Below are 17,991 nucleotides of genomic sequence, written 5' to 3'. Positions count from 1 at the left end.
GTGCCATCGATTGGAACAAGTGGTAATCTGAAGGAGCAAGGTCTGGTGAATATGGAGGGTGGGTTAATACTTCCCAGGCAAGATCTTTTAATGTGTCTTTAACTGGTTTTGAAGTGTGTGATGGTGTATCATCACGAAGCAAAATTACTTTGCCGTGTCTTCTAGCACATTCTGGTCCTTTCACGATCAAAGTGTGGTTCAAATTATTTGTTGTCGGCAGGCGATCTGTATTAACAGTTTCACCTGGTTTTAGAAGCTCATAATACATCACACCTTCCTGATCCCACCAAACGCAGAGCATTGTCTTCTTTCCGAAGCGATTTGGCCTTGCAAGTTGGTGTTGATGGTTGACCTGGATCAACCCATTATTTTGTGCATTTAGGATTCTCAAAATAAATCCACTTTTCATCGCCAGTCACAGTTCGATGCAAAAAAAGACTTTCTTTCGTGCCATTGAAGCAACGTTTTACTGATGACTTTCTGGTTTTCCATTTGTTTTTGTTCAGTTGATGTGGCACCCATTTTCCTTCCTTTCAAATCTTTTCCATTGCTTGTAAACGATCAGAAATTGCTTGCTGAGCAATGTTTAATCTTTCTACAAGTCATTTTTGAGTTTGACATGCATCTTCATCCAATAACGCTTGTAAATTTTGGTCTTCAAACTTTTTCGGTTGACCTGGATTTTATTTTATCTTTCACATCGAAATCATCACTTTTTTTTTTTTAATATATATTTTTATTGATTTTTTTACAGAGAGGAAGGGAGAGGGATAGAGAGTTAGAAACATCGATCAGCTGCTTCCTGCACGTCCCCCACTGAGGATGTGCCCGCAACCAAGGTACATGCCCTTGACAGGATTCGAACCTGGGACCCTTCAGTCCACAGGCTGATGCTCTATCCACTGAGCCAAACCGGCCAGGGCGAAATCATCACTTTTAAAGTGTTTAAACCAGTGTTCACAAGTATCTTGAGATGGATCATGTTCACCATAAGCTTCCCGAAGTATTCAGCAGCACTCTTCTTCAAAATAATGAATTAAAACTTCCCGCAAATGCTTTTTTTGGCACGAAATTTGACATTTTTAAGCGTAAAATTATCTATGATGTTAACACCTTCAGCAAATTTGACATATGAATTTTTGAAGCTTGTTGTCAAAACAACAAAATAGCATACATATCAAATTGCATATGTATCAACATATGTGTAACTCCATCTATTGAAAAAAATCCGCATTATAAACTGGTACACCTAGTATTTATATTTACCTATGTGTATATAATATCTCTCCCAGAAATATTCACATATTACAGTTGGCTAAATTAAAATATCATTTGGGACTGTAAATATGCTTACACTATAAAGCACATTTACTGTCTAAGTCAGTGTCTGAGCTCAAAAAGTTTCCCTTCTATTCCGATTATGTAAGTGAAAACCTGAATGATTTAACTTTCTTAAGGATGTCATCCATGTGCCTTACTGACCAAACTTTCACCTTTCCTTGTTTTTCCTCTTCTCTTTTCTAAGTTAGCATGACAGAAAAACAGTATCAGTGGTTTCTTTTTCATGATATTAAAGGTGACCAAAAAGTACTTAATATTATCAGGCAATTAGATTTTTGCTTAAGAAAAATCACATTTATGAATGACTAAAAGGAAACATTTTCTTGGAACCTTTCATTGTTATGGCTTCAATTACCTTAAAACAAACAAAACTTTCAGTAAGTTAAAATTCACATCTTCACAAATACTAGCATAGTCACTAAATGATATATTAACAGCAAAACAAAAAACATTAATGAAGTTGAATGTTTTATTATTAAACTTCCTTATTTTCCTGCAAGGCTGCTACTTCAGTGTATAAAAATAGCACCAGCAAACTCAGTATATTGCTAAATTAAGACAGTATTGTTCATCATCTGACACTGTGACAACATAAACTTTTCTCTACTGCCTGTTATTTCCAATGGAAAGATCAAGTATTTTGACCCAAATCCAAAGACAAATGTAAGCAAGTTACAGTATTATATAAAGCTTACGATAACAATGTTATCCTTGAAATAGATAATTTTTATTACTAAATTTTACCACAGATAATTTCAGGAATTCTGAATATTATAACTGTAGCCTAGCCTAAAAACCATAGGGTGTTGTGGAAAAGATGCACATTGTGTTTATCTGCCATCATTAGATGGTTAAGTGGTATGTTCGTCCAGTAGCATTGTTGTAGTTTCTTTTTTCATGGGAATTATTAAATCTTTTATCCACCACTAAGTTAAGACAACTATGCTAGATAAGTTGTTTCAGACTACTTTATTTAGGTGGGTTCCATTTTCACTCCTCAATAGATTTTATGTATTTCTCATATGCTTCTTCACTCATTAGTTCATCTAGTTCTGAGGGGTTACTCAGTGTCATCTTGATCAGCCAACCTGCAACCAAAGAAAAGTATCTTATATTCCAAATTACCTTTTTAAAGAGTTAAAGTCAAATTCATTAAAAAATGTAAAAGTTTTATTTTAAATTAGCTTATATTTAATATTATTTTGTATTTGTTTCAGATGCACAGCATAGTGGTTAGACAATCATATGCTTTATACAGGGGTCTCCCCCCTGAAGTTTTGAGTACCCACCTAACATATACACAATTATTACAATATTATTGATTAACTGTATTTTCTAAGTTGACTGTTTTGTAACTACTAATTAGTACTCCTTATTCTCTTGACTTTCTCACCCAACTCTCCAAATGCCTCTCCTCATCAGTCTGTTCTCTGTATATATGAGTTGGTTTCTTTTTTTTTTTTTTTAAATCTTTGTGACCTTGGATTAGGCAAAGTTTTTTTTTTTTTTTTTCCCAAATATATTTTATTGAATTTTTACAGAGAGGAAGGGAGAGGGATAGAGAGCTAGAAACATCGATGAGAGAGAAACATCCATCAGCTGCCTCTTGCACACCACCTACTGGGGATGTGCCCGCATCCGAGGTACATGCCCTTGACCGGAATCGAACCTGGGACCCTTGAGTCCGCAGGCCGACGCTCTATCCACTGAGCCAAACCGGTTTCGGCATGAGTTGGTTTCTATTTGTTTGTTCATTTATTTTATTCGTTAGATTCTACATGTAAGTAAAATCATATAGTATTTGTCTTTCTTTGCCTGACTTATTTCACTTAACATAATACCCTCTAGGTCCATCGATGCTGTCACAAATAATATTTCATTCTTTTTTTATGGCAGAGTAATGTATATGTGTACCACAGCTTTTTTTATCCACTCATCTATTTTTTTATATATATATATATATTTGATTTTTTTTTTACAGAGAGGAAGGGAGAGGGATAGAGAGTCAGAAACATCGATGAGAGAGATACATCAATCAGCTGCCTCCTGCACACCCCCTACTGGGGATGTGCCCGCAACCAAGGTACATGCTCTTGACCGGAATCGAACCTGGGACCCTTGAGTCTGCAGGCCGACGCTCTATCCACTGAGCCAAGCCGGTTAGGGCTCCACTCATCTATTGATGGGCACTTGTGTAAATAATGTACAATGAACATAGGGGTGCATATATTCTTTTGAATTAGTATTTTGGGTTTCTTTGGCTATATACCCAGAAGTGCAATTGTTGGGTCATAAGGTAGTTCCATTTTTAATTTTTTGAGGAACCTCCATAGTGTTTTCCATGGTGGCTGCTCCAATCTGCATTCCCACAAACACTGCAATAGGATTCCCATTTCTCCACATCCTTACCAACACTTGTTTTAAAATAAATTCTTTAGTGCCTCAAAATTAATGTAGTATTATTTACCTCAATGACCCATTTGTTCAAGGAATTTTAAGTTTTAGCATTTAGAATTAAATTAATATCCTTACATATCATTATCAAAAAGATTAAAACTAGAATAGATTCTACTATAATGGATTAAGAACTGTTAAATTGTAATAAGCATCAATAAATGACACTGAAGACTTTACATAGGGATCCAAGTATACAAGAGACCAGGTATAACTTTCATTAGCAAGAGGAACACCAACATTGTTAACTACTGATGTGAAAGACATAAAAAGTAGAGAGTTAGAAGGGCCTGGTGACAGGCAACAGAGAACTACAACCTAATCCTAATTTTACCATTTATGGATGTGTGACCTTAGCAGATAAATCCTTTCCGGGCCTCATTTCATCTACAAAATGGAGAAAATTGCTACTAGCCTACCTCACTGGGTAACTGTAAAGATGAATATGTGAGAAACGGAAAATTAATGAAATAAGTATTATTCTGTTATCACTTACATCACAATATAGATGCCTTATATTTGAAGAAGTAAATACTTTGCAAGTGTTTGATACTAAGAACCCTGTAAAATAAGGCCGTGCTTTATTTTATCAACAAAGATCTTAATAAACATAACCTTAGATATTCAGCTTATCTGTTCTTTCTTTATTAAAAGCAGAACATCTCTATTTAGTACCAAAAAGTGCTAAGAGATAAAGTCACAATCCGCTAAATTTTGCTTTTAACTCCAGATTAACAACTTACCGTCTTCATAACAAGATTTGTTGACAAGTCCTGGATTTTCTACAAGAGCTGTATTAATTTCAGTTACTTCTCCTGACAGAGGAGAATAGAGTTCACTAGCAGCTTTCACACTTTCCAAAGCACCAAACTCATCTAAATTAAGAAAATATTAAATGTTAAAAGTTAATGACCTGAAAATGCCAATATAGAAAACTGTCACTTCAAGTACAATCATGATAAAATTCCAAGTATCTTTATTTAAAAATAAAATCGTAAATTTTGTCATGTTTGTATCACCTATGAGAATGGTATCAATATCCTCAATAAAGCAGACCTATTTCTTTTAGACAGAGTAAACAAATGGTGATGTATCTGAATACCAGAAGTGCTTGAGTTCACTAAAACTAAACCTTCTTTCAATTTACTATGGCTCAGAAAAAAATAAAAATTCAGAATATTCCAGTAGCAGTAAAGTATCTCAGACCAACCTTTCTACAGATACACCAAAAAAACATTTATGTGAAGGATCTGTAGGATAACCAAAAGGAGAGTCAATGATTGGAAAAAAAAAAAAAAAAAAAAAAGGACTCAAACTGAGATCTTCTTTTATACAATGCATACACTGATAACACCACGCTATCCAAAGACCACAGTGTAATTAGAACACAAGTAGAAAACCAGTCTTATTTCTTTGAAGGGTCAAAGGATGAAGTATGGGGCTGCCAAGGTGGCTGGAAAATGAGGGTTTCCTAGAAAGAAAGGAGGATGGAAAAGAGAAAAAGTAGTCAGCAGAAAGATCCTCAAATGATCCACAGACCCACCTGATGGAATTACCAGAGAACCTACAAATAGCTATGATAAGCATATTAAAAGGCTTTTTAAAAAAGATCATCATAATAAGTGAACATATGGAAGAATACTTATAAATAAATAGAAAATTTTAAATTGAACTTTTTAGAACTGAAAGTAAACTACATAAAACAAAATATTCCCTGAATGGTATAAACAGCACATTGGATATATTAAAACAAAGGATCAGTGAACATGAAGAATGATAATCTGAAATTAACCAATCTAAAGAACAGTTAAAAAAAAAAAAAGCTGGCTCTAGCAAGTTTGGCTCAGTGGATAAAGTGTCAGGCCTGCAGACTGAAGGGTCCGGGTCCCATTCCTATGAAGGGCACGTGCCCAGGTTGCAAGGTTGATCTCCAGTAGGGGCATGCAAGAGACAGCCAATCAATGATTCTCATCATTGATGTTTCAATCTCTCTCCCTCTACCTTCCTCTCTGAAATCAATAAAAACATACTCTTTAAAAAAGGCTGAAAAATTAATAGAGCCTTAGTCACCTATAAGACAATATCCAGTGCTCTGAAGTGAATGATGAGAATACAATATACCAAAATATTTGGGATACTAGAGGCCTGGTGCATGAAATTCATGCACGGTTAGGGTTCTAGGCCTGGCAGGTGATCAGGGCCAATCGGGGCCTTCTGGCTGCTGGCCGGGGCCTTCCTTTCCCCAGCTGCTGGCTGGGGCCTGCCTTCCTTCTGCGCTGCCCCCTGGTGGTCAGTGTACATCATAGCAAGCGGTTGAACTTCTGATTGGTCGAACTCCCAAGGGGACAATTTGCATATTAGCCTTTTATTATATAGGATAGCTAAAATGGTACTTAGGAAGAGATTAGTGTCTTTAGCTTTTGTTTAAAAAGAACATCTTAACTATACAATCAGTCTGCAGACAGAGATGGGTCTCTGGAGGCTTTGAGTCTTTGCCTAATGAATTATCAGAAACAGCATTATACACTGTCCTGCAATGAAGATTGGGAGGTGTAACAGATCTACCTAATACATAGTCACAAATCCAAACAGGCAGCCAAAATAGGGAGACAAAAAAAAAAAAAAAAAAAAAAGAGCCCCAAATGAAAGAATAAGAGAATTCTCCAGAAGAAGAGCTAAATGAAACAGAGAAAAGAAATTAGCAGACATAGAGTTGAGAATAATGATGGCAAAGATGCTTAACAGCATGAAAAAACATGAAGAATTTCATAGCACTTAGTAAAGAACAGAGAAGGAACACACAGTAGATTAGGGGAAGCCAAGGATTGGATCAGTAAATTAGAAGACAGTGTAGAAAAAAATTCACCCAGAGAACCAAAAAGTAAAGAACAGGACAGCTTAAGGGAGCTGTGGAACATCATATGTAACAATATCCACATAATAAATGTGCCAGAAGGGGAAGAAAGGGAGCAAGGGGATAGAGAAGGTGTTTGAAGAAATAATGGTAAAAAACTTACCTAAATTGGTGAAGGAAAAAGTCATACAAGTTCAGGAAGCACAGAGAGTCCCAAACAAGAGGAACCCAAACAGGTCCATGCCCAGACACATCATAATTGAAATGCCAAAAATTAAAGACAAAGAGAGAATCTTAAAGGCAGCAAGAGAAAAGCAACCATAAGGCTGTCAGATGTTTTCTCATCAGAAACTCTACAGGCCAGAAGGCAATGGCATGAAGTATTCAAAGTAATGAAAAGTAAGGATTTGAAACCAAGATTACTATATCCAGCAAGGCTATCATTCAAAATGGATGGTGATGCCCTAGCTGGTTTGGCTCAGTGGATAGAGTGTTGGCCTGTGAACTGAAAGGTCCCAGATACATTTCCTGTCAAGGGCACATGCCCGGGTTGTGGGCTCGACCCCCCAGTGGGGGACTTGCAGGAGGCAGGCGATCCATGATTCTCTCTCATCATGGATGTTTCTATCTCACTCTCCCTCTTCCTTCCTCTCTGAAATCAATAAAAATATAATTTACAAAAATAGATGGTGAAATAAAGAGCTTCCCAGACAAAAAAAGGCAAAAGGAGTTTATTACCACCAAACCATAACTGCATGAAATGTTAAAGGGCCTACTGTAATGAGCAGAATAAAGAGACAGTGAAACATAGGCATAAATAATTAAAATGTCAACAAAAAAATATATATGAGCTGAAGCGACTGACTGGTAGCTATGATGCGCAGTGACCACCAGGGGGAAGAATCTTTGACTGGTAGCTATGACACGCACTGACCACGTGGGGGCAGTCACTCAATGCAGGAGCTGCTGAGCGACAGCAACTTTGCAGAGTGCCCTCTTGCACTCCAGGACCCCTCGGGGGATGTCAGACTGCTGGTTTCAGCCCGATCCCTGCAGGCCAGGCCGAGGGACCCCGCTCACTCCTCAGACGCCCTTCGAGCCCCAGCACCATTCCAGGTGTCCCCAGCAGCGGAGGAACCACGGGAGGTTGGCTCCAGGGCATGTCCGGCCCGTCTCACCCAGTCCCACCCCACCAGCCACCTTCTAATTAATTTCTTTTCAATGTGCACGAATCCATGCACCAGACCTCTAGTTAGTAATAACCTTAAATGTAAATGGATTAAATGCTCCAATCAAAAGACATAGGATAGCAGAATGGATACGAAAACATGACCCAATTATATGCTGTCTGCAAGAGACCCACCTCAAAACAAAAGACTCAGGATGAGAGTGAAGGGATGGAAATTTTCCATGCAAATGGAAACGAGCAGGCCATTACAAGAGACTATATAAGTCACTACTTAAAACTAAAAGTATCGGTCCAACAAGAGGATATAACCTGATACATATGCACCCAATATAGGAGCATCTAAATACTTAGAAAAACTTCTGGGAGACTTTAAGGGAGAGATCAACACCAATACAGTCATAGTAGGGGACTTTCACATCCCACTGACTACTGGATAGATCTTCCAGACAAAAAAATTAACAAGGAAATAGTAACTTTAAAGGATACACTGGATCAGATGGATTTAATTGACATTTATAGAATATTTCACCCCAAAACTGCAGAATATACATTCTACTCAAGTGCACATGGGTCATGCACATTCTCAAAGATAGACCACATGTTAGGACACAAAACAAGTCTATACAAATTCAAGAAGATTGATATCACATCAAGCATCTTCTCAGATCATAATGGAATGAAATTAGAAATCAACTACAGTAAAAACACTCAAAAACTTTCAAATACATGGAGGCTAAATAACATTTGTTAAACAATGAATGGGATACCAATGAGAGCAAGAAAGAAATTAAAAACTTCCTGGAAACAAATGAAAACAAATGTACAACAATGCAAAATTTCTGGGACATAGCAAAAGCAGTCCTGAGAGGGAAGTTCATAGCATTATAGATCTACTTCAAAAAACAAGAAAAATTAATAATAGACTATCTACAGCTTAAAGAATTAGAAAGAGAACAACCAGAAAAGCCCAGAGTAAGTAGAAGGAAGGAAATAATAAAGTTTAGAGCAGAAATAAATGGCATAGAGACTAGAAAAACAATACAAAAGAGCAATGAAACCAAGAGCTGGTTCTTTGAAAAGATATATAAGATTGATGTACCTTTAGCCAGGCTCATCAAGAAACAGGACCCAAATAAGTAAAATCAGAAATGAAAGCAGTGAAGTAACAACTGGCACCAGAGAAATACAAAGGATTGTAAGAAAATACTATGAACAACTATATGCCAACAAATTAGACGATGTGGATGACATGGACAAATTCCCAAAAAAATAGTCTTCCAAAACCGAATCAAGAAGAATCAGAAAATGTGAAAAGGCCAATAACTGATGAAATAGAAGCAGTAATCAGAACACTCCCAGCTTGGCACAGTGGTTGAGCATCGACCTATGAACTAGGAGGTCACATGCCCGGGCTGCAGGCTCAATCCCCAGTAAGGGGCATGCAGGAGGCAGCTGATCAATGATTCTCTCACATCAATGTTGTTTCTATCTCTTTCCCTTCCTCTCTAAAACCAATAAAAAAAAAATTTTTTTTAAGCTTTAAAAAAAAAAAAGCTTAAAGAAATGAAAAGGTAAAACCACAAGCTATGACAAAATATTTACAAAATATATATCTGATAAAGAATTTGTATCTAGTATAAAGAATGCCTAGCTCTAGCCAATGTTGCTCAGTGGTTAGAGTGCTGATCTGTGCGTAGAAAGGTCTCAGGTTCGATTCCTGGCCCCAATTGGGGCACATGTAGTAGGCTATCAATTGATGTTTCTCTCACATCAGTGTTTCTTTCTCTGTCTCTCTCTCTCCTTCCTACCCTCCCTTCCATTCTCTCTAAAATCAAAGGAAAAATATCCTCCTATGAGGATAAACAAACAAACAAAAAGAATGCCTAAAAGTCAATGGTAAAAAAACACACACGAAAAACAAAGAAATTGGTAAAAGACTCCACTAGAGACTTCACAAATAAAGATGTTAGTAAAAAGCACAAAGTTGTTCAACAATGTTCCTAAGGAAATTCAAGCTTAAACCACAATGAGATCTATAGCTTCTGGAAAGCTGAGTCTCATATTGTTGATGAGAATGTAAAATGGTACAAACACGGAAAACTGCTTGGAAGTTTCTTATTAAGTTAAACATATACCTACACTATGAGCCAGAAATACTACTGTATGTATTTATCCAAGAGAAGTGAGGACATACATTCACAAAAAGAGACTTATACAAAACAGTTTATAGTAGCTTTATTCATAGTTAACTCCCAACTAGAAATAACACAAAAATCCATCAACAGGAGAAAGGATAAAAATGTGTCTATTCATACAGTGGGACACTCTTTAGCAACTAGAAATTGAATTGCTGCCCAGATGGAGTAGCTCAGTGGTTGAGCGCCAACCTTTGAACCAGAAGGTTACTATTCAATTCCCAGTCAGGGCACATGCCATGTTGAGGGTTTGATCCCCAGTGGGTGGTGCACAGGAGGCAGCCGATCAATGATACTCTCTCATCATTGACGTTTCTATCTCTCTCTCTCTCCCTTCCTCTCTGAAATCAATAAAAAAATGGATCAACATGAATGAATTTCAAAAATCATGACATTGGATAAAAGGCTCATGACACTCACTTACTATAAAGAGATGTTCAGAAATTTATGGTCTGCTTGAGTAGCAGAGTGGGTACACAGTAAATAAAAGAAGTTGAGAAAATGAGAACTGTGCGTTGATGTATAGAAAAAAAGATTATTAATCACACTGAGGTTTTATTATGACATCAGAAATGGTTTCTAGGAAGACCTTCAAAAAGAGGGATGTGACCAACCAGGATGTTGAGAGAGAGGAAGCAGAAAAAAATCGAACAAGATAAATGATGGGGAAAGTTTAAGCAGAAAAAAGAGATGGCCAATACTGTCAAAGATACTTACATTATGCTAACTTTCACTTAATCCTTATAACTCTATGAAGTAGATACTATTATTATGATCCTAACTTATAGATGAGACCTAGATTATGTATGTTCCTCAAAATCAAACAGCTAATATGTTGTGAGACCAGGCTTGAAAACCAGGTTCTGACCCCTTTTAGCTCATATGCTTTACTACATCAAAGAAAAGCAGATTTTACTTTTTAAACTTAATAGGCCTCAATATGATTATGTGGAGTGGAGAGCAAAGAGGCTAACACCCATTTCCCTCTACTTCTTCCTACCTTCCATTATAATGTCTAAAAATGTTCATGATTCTCTTTGCCATCATCCTCACAACTAAGGGTGGCAAATATAACCCATATCTGCCTAATGAGATGTAAGGGAATAAAAATGAAAGCCTGTCCGTCTCTTCCTGTTTTTAGACATTGTCATTTGAAAATGTGACAATGTCTAAGATTTTGCTGCCATGCTGTGCACTGTGACACACTGAGGCAGAAAAAGTACTAAAAGAGGTCATGTCCTTCACTGAGCCACTCAACCAATCCTCTCTTCATCTATGTCCAGACTATTTGTATTAGTATAATACATAGCCCTGGTCAGTGTGGCTTTTGGCTGAGCATCGTCCCGTGCACCAAAGGGTTTCCAGTTCAACTCCCAGTCAGGTCACATGCCAAGGTTGCATGCTTGATCCCAGTCGGTGGAGGTGTGTGTGGGAGGCAACCAATTGATATTTCTCTCCCTCTCCCTTCCTGGTTCTGTTACTTGAATGAAAAGCACTCTAATTGATCCTGGGTGCATAAAAGTTATTCAAGCCCTGGCCAGTGGTGCGTACGAGAGGCAACTGATCAATCTCTTTCTCTCTTTCTGTCTCTCTCTCCTCCCTCCCTCTTCCTTCCTCCCTCCCTCCCTCGCTCTTACCCCCTACTCCCCTCCTTCCTATCTCTCTGAAATCAGTGGAAACATCCTCTGGTGAGGATTTAAAAAAAAAAGTTATTATTCAAGGTAAAAGTTAGGTAAAGAAAATTCATGGCATGATGACAAACCAAGGTAAGAAAAATACTCACCTTGCTTGTTTAATTTTGATGATGACAAACCAAGGTAAGAAAAATACTCACCATGCTTGTTCAATTTTGTCCCAATTTCAGGCAGACTACAGTAAACAACATCTCCCAATGCTTCCTAAAAACAAACAAACAAACAAAAAAAAACTCTAAGAAATAAAATTAAACCTCCTAATAAATAGGAGCAAGCCAAACACCGAATCCCCTGGAATTTCAGATAGTAGTACAAATTTTACATTTGATAGGCCATATTTTTTGTGTTTTTTTCTTACAACCCTTTAAAACACAAGACTATTCTTGGCTCAGGACCTGCAAGGAAACAGGCCACTAGCTGGACTTCCCACAAGAGACCCACCTCAAAACAAATCATATGTCCTCCAAAAGATTACTATCTCCTCTGAGAAGAATCACACTTCATGTTTTTTCACTTCTGCAGCCATTTCTTCCTCAGCATTTGCTTAAATCTTACCCATTAATTCTTCAACTCATAGTCACATGCCTTATACTCTTTGAAGATCTTGACTCCAATAAGAAATTATCTCTCCATCAGATTACTACCCACTGTACCACTCAGGTTACCCATCTTGTAATGTTGTATGTCGTTTTCCATGTAGGTTATTACACTGATAAATTCCAGGAGGTATAGACACTATACAATATTTCACAAGCGCCCTGTACTGGGCTTCAGTAGGTACACAGATATACCAATGAAGATATAGTTGTCCTTGACTTTCAATACCTGATATTTCCAACATTTCTATAAAATATTTTATATTCCCATCAGTTATCATCCCCTTTCCCCATAGTACCCCACCTCCCAGAGATCCAGTTTAAAATTATTAACTGGTACTGCCATTTGACTTAACGTTTTCTTTTACACAGTATTTCAAATAGGGGATCAGTGGGAACAGGGGAGTTAATAGAGAAATAGATAGGCTAAATAAAAGGTTTCCCTCTGGGTAATCTGTGCCAATCTAGATTTTTCCCTCTTCATCTCCCCTGGTCATGTGTGTTTCACTGTATCCACAAAACACTATCAACACTCTACCCTTTTGCTGCTTCTTTCCTTAACTACCCCGATATGAAACAAACACATTTCTTTCTTGAATAAGGTTTGTTTCCTACCTTCAATTTTTAAATGTTAATCTTTCAGTATCTCTAACACTACATATTCCCCTAACCAGATTGTTTTTCACTTGTTTCACTTATGATTGATGTTTCTCTACGGGCCTGTAAAGGGCCCAAAATACTAAGGGCAGAATAAACAAATTTTAAAAGACAGAGCCAACCCAATTTAGGTGACAGCAGACTATTTTAACTATTTCGAGACAATCCAATACCTGTGCAAAATTGCTGATTCCCACTGTTCCAATACCATTTTCTGTTGTTATCCATTCATGTTTCTCTGTGAATTTACGCACTAAAATAGAAGACCAATATTTCAGAAAAGCAGTATCACTTCTTATAATGCATTTTTTTATATCAATGCTGTCAAAAGACAAAACTTTTCCAGTATTTGGTTTGACTCATTGACATTGCCTTTCAATAGTACATGCCCTGGAAAAAATGATCGCTAGTAGATGGTACATCTTAACAGTGCTATCACTTAGACAAAGATAGCTTGATGTGAACACCTTGCGCATCTTTTGGAGATTTGATTATCTGCTCTAACCTTACTTAGTCTAAATCACACACAAAAAATTTGAGGATATTTCAAATGTATAATTATCTACTAATTGGTCTGTCTTGCAGAAAAGTCTGTCCCTTTGAAGACAGATTTGGAGTGATGAAGTTTTGGAATGAGGACAGACTGCTCATAAATTATTTAAGCTAAAAAATAACATGCCTTTTTAGAGTTGACCTAAGACAGCTTCCCTGCAACTTGGTTGCTTGCAGGCAAAGTGGAATCTTACAGGAATGAAATTGACCTAGTAAATTACAACTTAAATAAGTTCTTAAAATTCCATTTTAATGGAATTCAGGCCTGTGTGGAAGAAATAGGCTAACATCATTTAAAGAAGCAAACTACAAGATAACAGTTACCTCAGAGCTAAGCCTTGAACAGGTGGAAAGTCAAGTTCTATTAATCTTTCATTGGACAGGTTAGCCCTTGGCTTTCTTTCTTTTTTTTTTTAAATATGTTTTTATTGATTTCAAAGAGGAAGGGAGAGCGAGAGAGAGATGGAAACATCAATGATGAGAGAGAATCATTGATTGGCTGCCTCTTACACGCCCCCACTGGGGACCAAGCCCGCAACCCAGGCATGTGCCCTTGACCGGAATCAAACCCGGGACCAGTCAGTCCACAGGTTGACGCTCTATGCACTGAGCCAAACCATTTAGGGCTTGGCTTTCTTTATGAGTTTCTCTTCAAAGATATGGTGGCCCTAGCCAATTTGGCTCAGTGGATAGAGTGTTGGCCTGTGGACTGAAGGTTACTGTGTTCGATTCTGGTCAAGGGCACATGCCGGGGTTGCAGGCTCGATCCCCAGTGTGGGGGGTTCAGAAGGCAGCCAATCAATGATTCTCTCTCATCACTGATGTTTCAATCTCTCTATCCCTCTCCCTTCCTCTCATAAATCAATAAAAAAGTTTATTAAAAAAAAAAGATATGGTCAAATATTCAACAATTCCTGGAAGAAAGACTGACCAAAATTTAAGAGATATGAAAAAAATTATTTAGGATTTAATGTTAAAAGTACTTGCTTTAAGAAATAAGTAATTTTTTATTTATTTTTATTTATTTTTAATATATTTTATTGATTTTTTGCAGAGAGGAAGGGAGAGGGATAGAGAGCTAGAAACATCGATGAGAGAGAAACATCGACCAGCTGCCTCCTGCACACCCCCCACTGGGGATGTGCTCGCAACCAATGTACATGCCCTTGACTGGAATTGAACCTGGGACCTTTCAGTCCGCAGACCGACGCTCTATCCACTGAGCCAAACCGGTTTCGGCAGAAATAAGTAATTTTTTAAAAAGTATATACTATCTTACATATATATTACTTTCCAAAATGAAGTATTTTTTCCAAAAATAATGCATCAGAAGTGAATGGGAAATGGTTCATTAATTCCAATACAGTTTTAAAGTAAGCCATGCTGGTTTACTCTTCCCCTTACCCAAAGATAGTTGTACTTAAAACAGCATTAAGTTGCTTTGATTATACAGTTCGATGCGCAAAAGAATGTAAAAAGAGTATAGCTTATTCCTTTCTTTTCCCCTTAGCATTAAAAAACTTTAATTTTGTATTCAGTGGGAAAAGTTGCAAAATCTGTGACAAAGGAATTTGCTTTGCTTTGTTCCATTTCAAATAACTGAATGCTTTTAGATCAATCTAATCCTATTAAAAAGCTTAAGATTTGGCCTCACTGATGTTGCTAGGTAGGTAGAGCATTGGCCCACTGATTGAAGGGTCCTGGGTTCGCTTGCCAGTTATGTACCTCGGTTGCAGGTTCAATCCCTGGCCCCAGTTGAGACTCGAGTTTGGGAGGCAGCCAATTGATGTGTGTGTCTCTCCGCCATCCCTTCCACTCTCTGTAAAAGTCAATGGAAAAAATATCTTCATTCCTTCAGTGCGGATTTTAAAAAACTTTGAGGTTTATACTTGATGTTCTGACTGCAACACTGTCCCCACCTTTCATTTTTTCTTGACTATTTCATAGTTCAGTTTGGAAGCTCTTTCCTGCCACAAGCCTAGTCTAGCCCTTCAAGACTGGGTTCCTGGGCCCATCCACTACGTTCCCATAGCACTCTGCACTATTCTCCTCCCACCATATCCCCAACACACTCATAGAACTTAACATACTACTGATATAGCCCACTTACCAATTTTCCCCAGGAAGGTAGATTATAAGTACAAAGCAAGCAAGTGCAGAGTTTATTTGTACTCCCATTTCTAAACAATTTAGTAAACTCTTAAAAGTTGGAGTTAAGTAATTTTTAAAAGTTTAAGTAAAAGGGATTCTGAGCAAAATATCTAGTATATAATTATTTGGCTACAACACTGAATTCTCCCTATCATTCTCTTACAACTCTAGAATGGGTTGTTTAAAACTAACATACTTTTTAAAAGGCTGGAGAACTATAAATATGACTTCTCTGAGACCATTGTCCTGATTTTGGCCTTGCCATCTTACCTAATTGTAAAGATAATATTAAGAATAGCCAAAACCGGTTTGGCTCAGTGGATAGAGCATCGGCTTGCGGACTCAAGGGTCCCAGGTTCGATTCCGGTCAAGGGCATGTACCTTGGTTGCAGGCACATCCCCAGTAGGGGGGGTGCAAGAGGCAGCTGATCGATGTTTCTCTCTCATTGATGTTTCTAACTCTCTATCCCTCTCTCTTCCTCTCTGTAAAAAATCAATAAAATATATTAAAAAAAAAAAAAGAATAAGATGGCTCTCACATTCAGTTTAGCAACTGAACAAGCAGAAGTTTAGAGGAAGAGGCAGCCACATTGCTGAGCTAAATGTGCCAAGGTCCACTTGACTTTTAAGTCCATTTAAGCCTTTTTTCTAGGCCAGGCTATTTAGGTTCAATGATTAATACAATTCTTTAACTCTTGGCACAACAGGAAAAAAGTGGACAGGAGATTATGTAAATAATTACTTTCTTACTGAGCTTTGAGCCTCAGATAATTAGGCGTTTTGAGTAATCTATGTAAGGTTTGTATTTCCCTTCTTTCAAAGTCACTAGGCAGACAAAATATATTAATATTGGTCCATTTCTTGCTGTTTGATTCTATGAATTAAAATTTAATAACATCAAGGACTTACTATGTGCCAGGCATTATGTACAACAGTTACATTACTATTATTTCACCCTCCTAACAACTCTGTGAGGTAAGACTATCATTTCCATTTTCCTGATGAGGGAAACTGACAAAGTTTTGCTTGCTATAAACTAGTAAAAATCTAGATCCAGTGCTTTCACTTCAATAAGTGCTCCTGCTTTGCTTTTACTTGGAGTCCTCATTGATATGACCCGTGGAGCAAACTAAAAGCCTATTATTTGTCTCCACTTTTAGGGTCCACAAATGAGAGATAACCTAAGGTCACGAAGAAGCTCAGGGCCACTAGCCAGATTCTCCAGGTGCGAGCGGCAGACTCCTGACCAGGACAGGGCGATCGAGCGTGCTCCAGCACCCCGCCCCCCCCCCCCCACCCTCCCTAACCTGCAGGACAAAGGCTGCGGTGTCGGCCACGCCACTTAGGGAGGGGAGGAGGGGCTGCACAATTAGAGATCCCAGCAATAAAAGAAGTGTAAGTCGCACGGCTTGACCCGGGCGATCAGCACCCGGGACTTAAGGTAAGGATCAGGGCGAGGAGGGAGGCGTCCCAGCTCACCCCCACCCCGACGCAGCCCAGCTTAACCCACGTGCCCACTCGTGCTTACCCAACAGCAGATTGGGACCAGTGCGCAGCGTCCGGACGGCGCCCGCCCTCAGGCCCCAGGGCCGCGGCGGGCAGGGTATAGCGGGCGCCCACGCGGTGCGCAGGCTGCAGGCCGCGGCCCGCACGATCCGTGCGGCTCGGAGCGCCATGTTCGCTGGAGGAGTTTCGGCACAGCTCCAAGGCCGCCCAGGCGGGTGGAGGCGGGAGCAGGGGCAGCCCTGGAGCGAAGGTGGCCCGCACGCGGGGGCGGAGCCTGGAAGTGCAGGGGGCGGGGTTTGGGTAGGGCGACGCGAAGGGCGTGAACTTGCTGAAGGTCCTCAAGCCCGGAAGGGGCAGCAGGGGAGGGAAGAGGACTAGTGCGAGGGGCGGGGACCAGCTGGGCTCTTGGTCTGTGGAGCGGGGCCACACCAGGAGGGGTGGGGCTACACCTCTGGACTGTGCTTCCAGGCGAGTTAAAGTGATGAATCAGCAACTCGCCTGGGGCCTGGGCGGATAGGCGGGTTGTAGGCATTCCCTAGCCCAGGGGTCCTCATACTTTTTAAACAGGGGGCCAGTTCACTGTCCCTCAGACCGTTGGAGGGCCGGACTATAGTTTAAAAAAAAAACCAACTATGAACAAATTCCTATGCACACTGCACATATCTTATTTTGAAGTAAAAAAACAAAAAGGCAAAAACACCCGGCGGGCTGGATAAATGTCCTCGGCGGGCCGCATGTAGCCCTCGGGCTGTAGTTTGAGGACGCCTGCCCTAGCCTTTGGGCCCAAGAGTCCCAGGGAATG

At 39.0% G+C, this 17,991-nt stretch overlaps 1 protein-coding gene across 1 annotated transcript; it reads right to left on the bottom strand.

Annotated features, from left to right (window-relative positions):
• Positions 1 to 1,796: 1,796 nt before the first annotated feature.
• Positions 1,797 to 17,528, bottom strand: GCSH (glycine cleavage system protein H). Its single transcript, XM_008139697.3, has 5 exons — positions 17,212 to 17,528; positions 13,154 to 13,233; positions 11,868 to 11,931; positions 4,539 to 4,670; positions 1,797 to 2,429 (listed from the first exon to the last, which is right to left on the bottom strand). The coding sequence occupies exons 1-5, from the start codon at positions 17,357 to 17,359 to the stop codon at positions 2,332 to 2,334; spliced, it is 522 nt and encodes a 173-aa protein (XP_008137919.1). The 5' UTR covers positions 17,360 to 17,528; the 3' UTR covers positions 1,797 to 2,331.
• Positions 17,529 to 17,991: the final 463 nt, after the last annotated feature.

The sequence above is a fragment of the Eptesicus fuscus genome, chromosome 21 (assembly GCF_027574615.1).
Source record: "Eptesicus fuscus isolate TK198812 chromosome 21, DD_ASM_mEF_20220401, whole genome shotgun sequence".
In the NCBI taxonomy this organism is placed as follows: domain Eukaryota; kingdom Metazoa; phylum Chordata; class Mammalia; order Chiroptera; family Vespertilionidae; genus Eptesicus; species Eptesicus fuscus.
The sequence above is the reverse complement of the archived record's forward strand: the minus strand, read 5'-3'. Positions and strand labels throughout refer to the sequence as shown.

What these genes read in the sequence shown, in the direction of transcription:
- GCSH (XM_008139697.3), bottom strand. Translation starts at nt 17,359, where the DNA reads ATGGCGCTCCGAGCCGCACGGATCGTGCGGGCCGCGGCCTGCAGCCTG. An exon ending in TGGTCCCAATCTGCTGTTGG is followed by an intron (nt 13,234 to 17,211) that starts GTAAGCACGAGT and finishes CTTCTATTTTAG; the next exon opens with TGCGTAAATTCACAGAGAAA. An exon ending in GACAAAATTGAACAAGCATG is followed by an intron (nt 4,671 to 11,867) that starts GTGAGTATTTTT and finishes TTCTTAATTTAG; the next exon opens with ATGAGTTTGGTGCTTTGGAA.